Source organism: Humulus lupulus, chromosome 8 (assembly GCF_963169125.1).
Source record: "Humulus lupulus chromosome 8, drHumLupu1.1, whole genome shotgun sequence".
NCBI classification, from domain to species: Eukaryota; Viridiplantae; Streptophyta; class Magnoliopsida; order Rosales; family Cannabaceae; genus Humulus; species Humulus lupulus.
In genome coordinates, this window is record NC_084800.1 from 1,972,517 (window position 1) to 1,984,934 (window position 12,418).

A 12,418-nucleotide genomic window follows, 5' to 3' on the forward strand; every position below is an offset into this window, starting at 1 on the left:
TTCCATCTTGATTTAAGGTGCACCCAAGCAAAAATGACCCTTGACAGAACACCAAAAGAGAGAAGTGCATTAACTTAGAAATTCTTGAAAAAATTATTATAAAAACCAAACAGACAAAATAAACATAATAACTTAGCAGTAAATAAAAATGAATAACTTTAATTTGCATATAATAATTGAGTTTCTTTTACTTAATTATGTTTTGGTATGAACTATATGGCAGTGCAAATGGCAGTGCAAATTCTTAAAACAATATCCAGAAAGCTACCGCCGCTGAGCGATATTTGGAAGAACATCACTCCAAATTCTTGTATGAATAGGAACTCTTCTGGCTTCAATACGACAATTTCAACAAAACCTTATGACATTCTAAGCATTGTCACATGTAGTGACAGCTGTTCTTCACAAAATGCTACTTTTTGCCATGTCAAAGAAATGTAAGCCTTTCCTTTTATTATTATTATTATTATTATTATTATTATTATTATTATTATTATTATTATTGTTATTATTATTGTTTTTAATATTTTAATTTCTTGAAAGACTTATTACCCATGCTCCCTATCGCTAGGGATTTATTATTGATTTTCCTTAACATCGAATGAAGTCTCTGACCTTTTTTAAAAACATAATACATTTAATAATAAAAAAATGACAGCAAGTTGAAGGGTCTCAATCTAGTGGGAGTTTTACCAGAAGAATTTGGAAATCTTACTCATCTTGAAGTAATGTGAGTGATATTTGATTACTCTGTCAATTTATCAGCTTAATTTTTTATTTTGTACATACATAGATTACTATATATGTATATTTTCACATGATCATAAATGGTCTTACAATTTAGCACTCAATTTATATTGGATTTTAATTGGGAAATTTCAGGTTATAAATAATATAAGAAATTTTATCTATATGACAAATTTAATATGTATCCCAAATATATATTACTTTGTATGATTTTGATTATAATACTCATTTCATTAAACTTCTAACTCTCTCTCACATTAATGGGCACCCATTATTAGAGCTGTAAATGTGGGCAGCCCGACCCAGCTCACTTTTTTCGTGCCTCCGAATAATTCGGACCGGGGCCAAGCCCGTATTTCAATTTGTGTCGTGCCGGGCCGGCCCATATTTGAAAGAGTAGGCCCAGTACGGCCCATGTCGTATCGTGTCGGGCCCAAGTTGGGCCGGCCCACTTTCCTTATTTGGGCCCAAATTTAGGCCCATTTTATTATTGCAAAAAAAAAAAAGTGAGAATGAGGAATTGAACCATCCACCTCCTCTTTAACAATTAATGTACTCACCACCAATCCAAATATATTTCTTTATTTAAATTATAGTTTTAGATATTTTTATATACTTTTTAACAATACTTTGCACAAAATTACATCAAAGATAATTATTAGAATTTGAATACCTAATAATAAATATTAAAAAATTTAACTCACAAATCTTAAAATAAATTAATATAATTATAAAAATATAAAATTGAAAAAATAATAGACTTTTATTATCATTTTAATTTATAGATAATTGACAAATAAAAATTTATTATCATTACTAATGTCAAAATATCGAGCTTTTTATCGTGTCGTGCTTTTGGGCTAGTTTGTTCATGCTTTCGTGTCGTGCCTTCGGGCTTGTCGTGTCGTGCCGTGCTCAGGCCCATGTAGTGTCGTGCCAATTTTCAATTCGAGTCGTGCCTCTTGGGCTCGTGCCGTGCTAGAAAGCCCGACCCGTATTTACAGCTCTACCCATTATTAATTTTTTTGTTCTACTTCCAAAAATTTAAGACTTGTAATATGTTAAATGTGTAGATCTCGAAAAAAATACTAAAATTAAAAAAAAAATCAACTAAAACAAATATTTAAGCAAAAAGTTATAGCTCACCAAATTTTTTGTCAAATTTCAGCGCAGAGCATCGATGCACCATCGATGTTCCATCGATTGTGCATCATTTTGGCAAAAAATTAAGTTTTCATGATTGCATCTCAAGAGCATAAAAAAACCATCGAAATGACAATGATTTTGCATTAAAAAAATTATCGTTTTGACAAAAAAAAAAAAATCAAGTTTTCATGATTGTATCAATTTTCTATCGAATTTGCACAGTTTTGGCAAAAAAAATCATATTTTGTGATATAAAAAATCAAACATGTTTGAACCTAGTTTTCGGTATTGTAAACTATTCGGAATTTTCTGCAGAATGTTCTAAATAGCTACAATATATATGGTCATAAAATAAAATCGCGCCGAAAACTATTCACGAGTTGAGCAACACTGAGAGCCCTACCAGTAGGACTTATAGTGAAGCCCTATAAAAGAATTGTCCTATACAAATATGACACTACTATATATAGTATCTATCTTTAAGAAAATTAACCTTGAAAAATCAAGTGACAGAAGACTAAGCTTTCTATAACTAAATAATAGTGATCTCAGTGGCAACTACATCAGTGGATCAATCCCACGAAGCTTTTCTCGTCTTCCCCTGCGTATACTGTAAGTTACTTATCAACTATTTATTTATATCCACGTATCATAATTTGTCTCTTAAATCAAAACTATAATTAATGGGTCTAAATGTGTTATTATAAGTAATTGTCAGTGATTTTTTGGTTGGTGTGGTGCAGAGCTGTTTTGGGAAACCGACTCAGTGGTTCCATTCCTCCGGAGATTGGTAACATTAGTACGCTCACGGAGCTGTAAGTAAAGAAGACTTTAATCACAACTGAACAAACTGAAGATTAAATATGTTGATTTTGATACATGTAAATGGTCATTTTTTTCAGGGTATTAGAGGCTAATCTCTTTGATGGCCATCTTCCTCCAGAGCTTGGGAGATTGCGTAACTTGCAAAGACTGTAAGATTTCTTTTTATTTTATGGGTTGGATTTCTTCCATATATGCTTTGAACAAGTTTTTCTTAGCATTTTCTATCGTACAGCTTGCTGAGTGCAAACAATTTTACTGGACCAATACCAGAAACGTTTGGAAAGTTGTTGAACTTAACCGATTTGTAAGTGAAAGGAGTTCACTTTTAGTTCAAGTTTTCTTTTTCAAGGTCGGAGATTTCTCAATATTATTTATGGTTTGCAGTAGGATAGATGGGACCAGAATATCAGGGAGCATACCTGCACTTATTGGGAACTGGACCAATCTTGGTAGATTGTGAGTACTGAATTGTTATATTTCAAAATAATTTGAAGTTACTCACATTATTGAAGGTTTAAATTTGTTTCAGGAATATGCAGGGCACATCCATGGAGGGTCCTCTTCCTTCCAGCATATCAAATTTGAAAAACTTGACTGAATTGTGAGACCATGATACTTATCTGTTAATTACATGTTTAGTTTGGTTTGCCATAGGAGGGTGTACTAATATTATGTTTTAATAACCTGACACTTTTATCAGGAGAATATCTGATTTGGTGAGACCAAGTACAACTTTCCCCAATTTGCGAGATTTGAAGCTTTTGCAAGTATTGTAAGTTCAACATGACTTGAAGTGATGCAGCTGTTATCCTATTGTATGAGACTATTTCCATAGTTTTCCAGGACTTACCATATTCTTGCACTCACTTTTTCCATTCAGGGTATTGAGGAATTGCTTAATTAATGATAAATTTCCAGATTACATTGGAGAGCTGAAAAAGTTGAAGACATTGTAAGCCCTTAAAATTGGTCTAAATAGTTAACAAATAAACTGGCCTAGCTTGTGCTGTTGAAGTTTAGTTTATTATGAAACGATTAATAACAGGGTAGAGTAGTGAACTGAATTTGAGAATTGTATTTTCCAGTTACATTGAACTGAATTTGATTGTACTCTATGATGTAATCTTTGCTGACAGAGTAGTGAACTGAATTTGAGAATTGTATTGGAATGTTTTAGGGACCTGAGTTTCAACAACTTGACTGGTGTAATTCCAAAGGGAATGGAGAACCTAAAATTCGTGTAAGTTATTTAGTATTAGTGGATTTGTTTCATTCTCAAGATTCTCGAGGCCTAATTTACTATTACATCAGTTTTCTCAATATATTTCTTTGAAGAGTAGTTTATGGATGCAGGTTTTTGACCAACAACTCGCTGACTGGAGAAGTATCAGAGTCGATAATAATAAACCCCAAGGCCAATTTGTTCGTATATTAAACTTCTTTTTTCTTCCCTTCATTAGTCTTTATTTTATTTGGCTCTAAAGTTATTCCCTGCAAGCTGCAATTTACAAATTCCTGTACTATTTTATAACATATGGTCAATTTCTAGTGTCTTTATTCATATTTTATTGGCATAGAAAACTAAGAATTCATCACCAACTTCATCACTAACCCGTTTGCAGTGATTTATCGTACAACAATTTCACCAAACCAAGTGACCAGCTTGGTTGTTCAGCGATGGAAAGAGTGTAAGTTTGTAATCGTAGAATCTCTTTATTAGACAAAAACGGCTATACATAATACGTTTTTGTGTGTATCGAATTCACCAACCATTCCCATGATATCTTCTGCTAACTTGTTAACTTCATCATGATCAGGAATCTAGTTTCAAGTTACAGAGATTCTGAGACAAATTTGTAAGTCCTTCCTCATTCTAACATTGCCTACATGTTTATTTAAACTTTGTTAACACAAGGGGTGACCAACACTTGATTAAGAAATAAAATATACATGTTTATATGTATATTTACTTAATTAACACAATAAAAATTCCAAATTTAAAAATAAAAATAAAATAAACATTGCCTCATTAAAAACTTTACCAAGAAAAAGTTTAAGAAATAAAATCTATAAAAATAGTATGATATTTTTACATACTATAAAAAAATGATGATATAATAATAATTTTTTTATTTATTTGAGTTTAATTCGAGCTTTTTGTGTGCCGTGCTTTCGGGCTTTTTTATATTCGTGCTTACGTGTCGTGCCTTCGGGCTTGTTGTGCCGTGCCGTGCTAAGCCCGTGTCGTGCCCGTGCCTGGCCAGAGCCCATATTTTTTCGTGTCGTGCCTGGCCCAAGCCCATATTTTTTCGTGCCGTGTCGTGCTCGTGCCTTCCGGGCTCGTGTCGTGCTCAAAAGACCGGCCCGTATTTACAGCTCTAGATCGGGCTAGGGCTATATTAGATGTGGGTCGGGTTATGACCCGCCCTGAATAGTTATTTTTAAACAAAAAATTCTACAATCTTTCAGCTCCTGCTCTTTACAATTAGGGCTGAGCAAAACATCCAAAAAACCGAATAAACCGCTCAAACTGACTGCCCGAACACCTAAAAAATCGAAACTGACGGAATCGAAAACCGTTGAAATCACCTTGGCAAAAACCGACATTAAATCGGTTGGTTTATAAGTTGGTTGTAAACCGACCATACAAACCGAAACCAAACGAATATAGTTAGGTTCCAAATTTATGAATATAACATTGTAACTATGTGTTTAGGTTTTCAAATCATAAAGTTAAAATCTTTAAGTTAACAAATTAAATGAATCAATTTATAATAAATAAAAAGCTAAAAAAATGGATTCCAATAATCTATATTTTTTTAACTTAAATTTCTTTAAAAATTATTTAAAAAATAAAGTTCGGTTTGGGCGGTTTTAACCGACCGAACTGCGGTCTAGATCAGTTGGTTTTTTTAGTGTTGTAAGTAGGTCGGTCGGTTTTTGGATCACACTAATCCGAACCGAAAATCGAAATCTGGATTTTAGAATAAAAAAAAACCGCCCAAATGCTCAGCCTTATTTATAATAGTAAATCCAAATCAAATCTAACCCGCCCCACCTCAACCGGGTCAGATCTGATCCAACCCGCTCGCGCGGATCCCTTGCTGATCAAGTCGGATCTCTTTCGGATCGGTTCAGATGCGATCCATTTACATGCTATCACCCCATGTATTCTTGCATAACTTACACAAAAAAGACAAATCTTAAATGTAGTTCGTATTATAAGTGCAGATCATTCTTTGTATATCAATTGCGGAGGGGAGAGCACGACAGTTGATGGGAATGAATATTTAGAGGACGAAACCAAAGGGGATAAGGCTAAATTTTTTTCACCATCATCAGAGAAATGGGCCTATAGTAGCACTGGGGTTTTCATGGGTAACGAAAGTTTACCTTACACCACACGGTCGTCGGCTTTAAATGATTCTTCAAAATTATATGAAACGGCACGCCTTGCTCCTCAATCACTCAAGTACTACGGCCTCTGTTTGCTAAGAGGCAGTTACAAAGTGCAGCTTCACTTTGCTGAGATTATGTTTTTTGATAACCAGACATTTCAAAGCCTTGGCAGGCGCATATTCCATATCTCAATTCAGGTCAGTAAATGTAGTTTGACATTAACCAAAAAAATTGTTAAAATTAAGAAAATCCATTAAATAAACAATTTTTCTATATATATATATATAAGAGATATATAAGGAAATTTTTAATGTTTAACTAACTTAGCTTTGAGAAAGAGATAGAGACGGTCAAATTTGGTTGAAGCTAGCTAAGGATGTTTTTTGCTAACTTATAAATAGGGAATATTAGTGAAGAAGGATTTCAACATTGTGGAGGCAGCTGGAGGTGCTCGCAAAGACCATACCGAGACATTTCAGAATGTTTTTGTTAATGGTAGCACTCTGGAGATCCACTTGTACTGGGCTGGAAACGGAACCAATTCCCTTCCTCAACGGGGAGTCTATGGACCTCTTATATCTGCTATTACTGTCACACCAAGTAAGTAGGTTTGACTATCATGATAAACTTTGATGATCTCTGTCTTGCTTAAAACTTGAGAGTATCCAAATAACTTTCTTTTTCCTTTTTTTGTTTTTTTTGTTTTCTTTCTCTTCAGACTTTAGTGTTGATACTGGCCTCTCTGTTGGATCGATTATTGGCATTGTAGCTGCATCGTGTGTGCTTGCCGTGTTTATTTTATTTTGGCTTCGAAAGAAGGGTTATTTAGGGGGGAAAGAACTCGAAGATCCAGGTAACTTACATGACCCCATAAATGTTTTACACATAAAAATTACAACTAATGGTTGATTCTTGCAAGTACAAAGTAAACTTGGAAAAGGGTTGAATATCTGTGCTTTGTGTAATTATCGGAGTGCATGTGAATGATTTAAATGCTCACTTTTGTGCTCTCATGATATATACCTTTTGAGTTATTGATTTATTCAGTCCTTGCTTGATGGGAGATAACGGGCATGTTTGGTTTGCATGAATGCAGATTAGAATGAAATAAAGATTCTCAATGAAATGGAGATTATAGATATAATATTAATTTGAAATGTAAAATTCAATAATTTACTAACTTTAATTTGTTAGGCTCAAACATTGAAAAGTACTTTTAGGATTGTCTTAATTCTGATTTGGAAGTACAACAAATTTCATATTGGAATAACTTTCTTTGTTACAGAGCTACGTGGGTTAGAGTTACAAACAGGATATTTCTCACTAAGACACATAAAATCTGCTACTCGTAATTTTGACCCTGCAAACAAGATAGGCGAAGGAGGTTTCGGGCCTGTTTACATGGTAAGGACAATACTTTAGTACACTTGAGCATTACATATAACATAATGAGATTTTTTTTAATCTTATAATATTCTAAATATTTGATGAGGATATGCTTTATAATTTCGTGTAAAAAGTGATTCCGTATCTAGAATATTCTAGAGTTCTAGAATGTTCTAGAATATACGAGGAAGAAACTTAGAACTAATTAGACAATCTATAGAGTTTTAGAATCATTTAGAAAAATGTAGAAAGTAGTTAAATGAATTATAAAGTTAGAAAATTTTAGAAAGATTTGGATGTTTTCTTTGTAGCCTATAAATACAAATGTAATGTGTGTCTAAGTTTGTAGCAAAGTGTGTTTAAAAGAGTGATCCAAAAGTGTGAGTCTAAGTGAGTACTATATAAGTGCGTCTAAAAAGAGTGTGAGAGAATTTATTAAGTTAGTGCTCCAAAACAAAGTGTGTAAGTGTTTAGAGTGTGTTGTGATAAAATATTGTATTCAAGTCTTGGTGTAATTACTTTTGTAATAATAAAATAATTACGTTTTCACGTGTTGTGGTGTTTAACATTTTGTAGGGTACACTATCAGATGGTCGTGTGGTTGCTGTTAAACAACTCTCATCAAGATCAAAGCAAGGCAATCGTGAGTTCCTCAATGAGATAGGCATGATAACTGCATTACAACACCCAAATCTTGTGAAGCTTTATGGTTGCTGCATCGAAGGAAACCAACTGTTGCTCGTCTATGAGTACTTAGAAAACAATAGTCTTGCTCGTGCAATTTTTGGTAGTTACTCGAATCTCCAATCTTTGTAGTAGGGGTGCACACGGGTCAGATTTTCAGGTTTTTGGTTCATTGGGTTCGAGTTTTACGGGTTTCGGGTTGAGAAAAATGGTACCGAAATTGATCCGAAATTTTCGGGTTTTTTCGGGTTTCGGGTTTTACTCGGGTTCGGGTTTGATTCGGGTTGGGCTGGGCCATTTGTGTTTTGGGCTGAAAAGCCAAATTTTGCAAAATTAACATTTTTTTTCAAAAATACCATTTTGTTTTCAAATATACCATTTTTTTTCGGATTTAGGGTTTGATTTTGGGTTGGTCTGGGCCTATTGGTTTTTGGGCCGAAAAGCTCAATTTTGCAAAAATACCATTTTTTACACTTTTTTTTTTTTAAAATACCATTTTTTTCGGATTTCAGGTTTGAACCCGAACCCGAACCCAAGGCTAACAAATACCCGAATTTTGTCGGGTTCGGGTCGGATTTAACTCGATTTCGACGGGTTTTCCCAAAAAACGATTTTTCGGGTTGCGGGTCGGGTGGGTTTGCGAGTTTTTCAGGTCAAATGTCCACCCCTACTTTGTAGCTCTTTCATACATTTCAGAATAAGACTGGCCTCGTTTTTCTTACTTTCAACATTGATAGGTCCCAAGGAACACCAACTATTCTTGGATTGGCAAACAAGACAGAAGATATGTGTGGGGATAGCAAGGGGTCTAGCATATCTTCATGAGGAGTCAAGGTTGAAAATTGTTCACAGAGATATAAAGGCAACCAACGTGCTTCTTGACAAGGATTTCAATGCCAAGATATCTGATTTCGGTTTAGCAAAGCTTGATGAAGAAGAGAACACTCATATCAGCACACGGATAGTTGGGACAAGGTATGGTTCTTTCTTGTTCTTCTTCTAAGAATTTTGGTTAAATTTTTCAGTGCTGTTGACTGTATTTACTAAGAAATACTTGAGAATAAATCATTTATTGGCTGTGGCACTATACTCACTGTTGTGAACTTATCTGTTTTTTCTATAGAGGTTATATGGCTCCAGAATATGCAACGAGGGGTTACTTGACCGATAAAGCCGATGTTTACAGCTTTGGAGTGGTGGCTTTGGAGATTGTTAGTGGGAAGAGCAACACAAAATTCTGGCCAAAGGAGGATTTTGTTTATCTTCTTGATTGGGTTAGTCAAATGCGTTGCATCCTATAATTCTTTCCTTTTATCAATATATTTCTTAAATTTTATTGGCAAAATTTTGAAAGAGAGTCTTAGAAAGAATGTTCCTTCCTTTAAATTCTATTGGGAAACACCTGAAAAATCCTTAAAATTGCACACTAATTAATCCATTATTTGATCAAACACCTTGCAATGGTCTATATTTATAATTATTAATTAATATTTATAAAAATAAAATTTTGATTTTTTCAAATTTTTGAAAGGATTACTTGATAAAAAATATGTATTTATTATGAAAATATAATATTATAAACTTTTTATTTTTCAAATGCGTGTCAATTTCTAAATATAGATAGTGTCTCTCATTGGTTGGAAACAACATTAATTATGACAAAAAAAAAAATTAAATTCGAAATTAATATATCTGTTGGTGACTTGCTATACCAAGTCACTATATTACCACATCATCATAATTGTTAGTACCATCTATATTTATGGGTAGTAACTATTGCGAAGTCTTTTATATATATATAAATTAGTTATAACGTTCCTTTTGCAAGCTAGTTTTCTGTCAGATGTTAGTAACAGTTTCATTTGTTTTTGTCCATGTAACTATAGGCTTACTATCTACAAGAAAAAGGCAACATTTTGGAACTTATTGATCCCATTCTTGGTTCAAATTACTTCAAAAATGAGGCTATGTCAATGCTTCACTTGGCTCTCTTATGCACCAATCAGTCTCCCAGTCTCAGACCACCCATGTCTGTTGTTGTTAGTATGCTTGAAGGTAAAATTCCGGTCCAAGCACCAATAGTCGAACGCAGCTCGATGGACCATAACGCAAGTTTCAAAGCCTTTGAGAAGTTAGAACATGACAGCCAAAAAGATATTTCTTTGTACCCTCATGACACTCAAGAATTAGGCACGTCATCTGATGCGCCTTGCATTGATTCCTCTGTTTCTCTCCACACTACGGACAATGTCTCATCAAATACTAAGCTCCTCTCACATGATGCCTAAGCTGTGGAATGGAATAAGATGAAGAGAAGACTATCAAGATTGTTGCATAGGTATCATTGTATACTTGTTTAGAAATAAAGATACCAGTTGAAAATTTCATGGGAATTATCATTCTTAACTCAAGTTAAATGTTTGTTGTGAAATATAGATCTCTTGGTTCTTTATTTCCAAAAAAATTTATTCTTTTAATGAGTTTTTAGAAACAAAGTACTACATTTTATGAAAGGGGAGTTTAGCAATGCCCTGTTTTTTATAATACGAGTACGACTTCATTTTGGTTTTTAGAAACCTCCTAGGCCGCACGCGGCCTAGAATGTGTCCACCGTGGCCTCAACACGATTTTATTTTTCGTTAATTCGTAGGCCACTGCCTAGATTTTCCTCTGCATTTTAGGTTTATGGACTTCCAAAACACTTCAAAATTCTTCTAAACTTCATTTTCTTGAGTCTTTTTGTCTTGTATCAATCATCTGAAATTTGTAAATTTATAAATTTACTCCTCATAAAATGTATTGTAGCCTAAAAATTTAAAACTCATGAAACAAAGTTAGTATCACATAAAATTTTCTCAAATAAAATTAAGATGCGCATATATATGAGAAAACATCAAAATAAGAGTTTCATTGATAATAACTTCAGTTTGTACAATACATTTACATAAGGGAACCAAGTCCCATGTTCACTACATGATCCTTGAATTTATGAGGTGGCAAGCCTTCCGTCATAGGATCAGCAATCATCAATTCAGTGCTAATGTGTTGAATGACCACTTTATTTTCTTTAACGCTTTCTCTCACGGCTAAGTACTTGATGTCGATGTGCTTGCTTCGACTACCACTCTTGTTGTTCTTAGCCATGAATACAGCAGCTGAATTGTCGCAGAACATTCTCAATGGCCTAGATATAGAATCTACAACTCTAAGGCCTGAAATGAAACTCTTTAGCCATACACCATGCGATGTAGCCTCAAAACATGAAACGAACTCGACTTCCATAGTAGAAGTAGCAGTCAAGGTTTGTTTGTTACTCATCCATGATATAGCTCCACTAGCAAACATAAACACGTAACCAGAGGTTGATTTACGTGAATCAGTACAACCAACAAAGTCTGAATCTGAGTAGCCAACTACTTCTAGGTTGTCGGTCCGTCTGAACATGAGTTTGTAATCCTTAGTACCCTGAAGATACCTCATAACTTTCTTTGCAGCTTTCCAGTGGTCTAATCCCGGATTACTCTGAAATCTTCCTAGCATTCCGACAGCAAAGGCAATGTCGGGTCTTGTACACATTTGAGCATACATTAAGCTTCCAACAGCAGAAGCATATGGGATGTTCTTCATTTCTTCCTTTTCAAAATCATTCTATGGATACTGGCTCAAATTTAATTTATCACCCTTAACGATAGGAGCAACACTTGGTGAACAATCTTTCATCCGAAATCTCTCTAAAACTTGTTAATGTAGGTTTCTTGAGAAAGACCTAAGATACCTTTGAATCTATCTCGGTGGATCTTAATGCCAATGACATAAGACGCATCACCCATATCCTTCATCTCAAAGTTCTTTGAGAGAAATTGCTTCACCTCATGTAGCATGCCCTTATCATTAGTTGCAAGAACAATACCGTCCACATATAAAACAATAAAACAAATCTTACTCCCACTGACCTTCTGGTATATACATTGATCCATGACATTTTCTTCAAATCCAAAAGAAGAGATGACATCATGGAATTTTAATTATCATTGGCGAGACACTTGTTTTATTTGCATATATATATTTATTTGCTTTATATATGCCTTTATATTCATATTCATCTTATATATTGTTTTAGTTGGCCATATTCATAACATTTTTTTTTCATTTTGATCGAGAGTTTTAATGCCTCATTTTTTTTTTGAATTTTTGTTTCAAAACTAATTTTCCACAAGAAGTACCATTAGAA

General features: G+C 34.0%; 1 protein-coding gene across 1 annotated transcript; it reads left to right on the top strand.

Moving 5' to 3' along the window:
• Nucleotides 1-216: 216 nt before the first annotated feature.
• On the top strand, nucleotides 217-10,744 carry LOC133793597 (probable LRR receptor-like serine/threonine-protein kinase At1g53440). The gene is made up of 22 exons (XM_062230910.1): nucleotides 217-437; nucleotides 659-730; nucleotides 2,437-2,505; nucleotides 2,637-2,708; nucleotides 2,796-2,867; nucleotides 2,951-3,022; nucleotides 3,103-3,174; nucleotides 3,248-3,319; nucleotides 3,419-3,490; nucleotides 3,599-3,670; nucleotides 3,896-3,958; nucleotides 4,072-4,140; nucleotides 4,341-4,406; nucleotides 4,536-4,574; nucleotides 5,903-6,314; nucleotides 6,519-6,717; nucleotides 6,836-6,970; nucleotides 7,403-7,521; nucleotides 8,080-8,290; nucleotides 8,925-9,162; nucleotides 9,311-9,461; nucleotides 10,074-10,744. Exons 1-22 carry the CDS (start codon nucleotides 217-219, stop codon nucleotides 10,473-10,475), a joined length of 2,970 nt encoding a protein of 989 aa, XP_062086894.1. The 3' UTR covers nucleotides 10,476-10,744.
• The last annotated feature ends 1,674 nt before the right edge of the window (nucleotides 10,745-12,418 follow it).

Coding starts and splice junctions, on each gene's coding strand:
- LOC133793597 (XM_062230910.1), top strand. CDS start 217: ATGGCAGTGCAAATGGCAGTGCAAATTCTTAAAACAATATCCAGAAAG. Junction 2,868..2,950: donor TTGCGTAACTTGCAAAGACT/GTAAGATTTCTT, acceptor TCTATCGTACAG/CTTGCTGAGTGCAAACAATT. Junction 6,971..7,402: donor GAAAGAACTCGAAGATCCAG/GTAACTTACATG, acceptor TCTTTGTTACAG/AGCTACGTGGGTTAGAGTTA.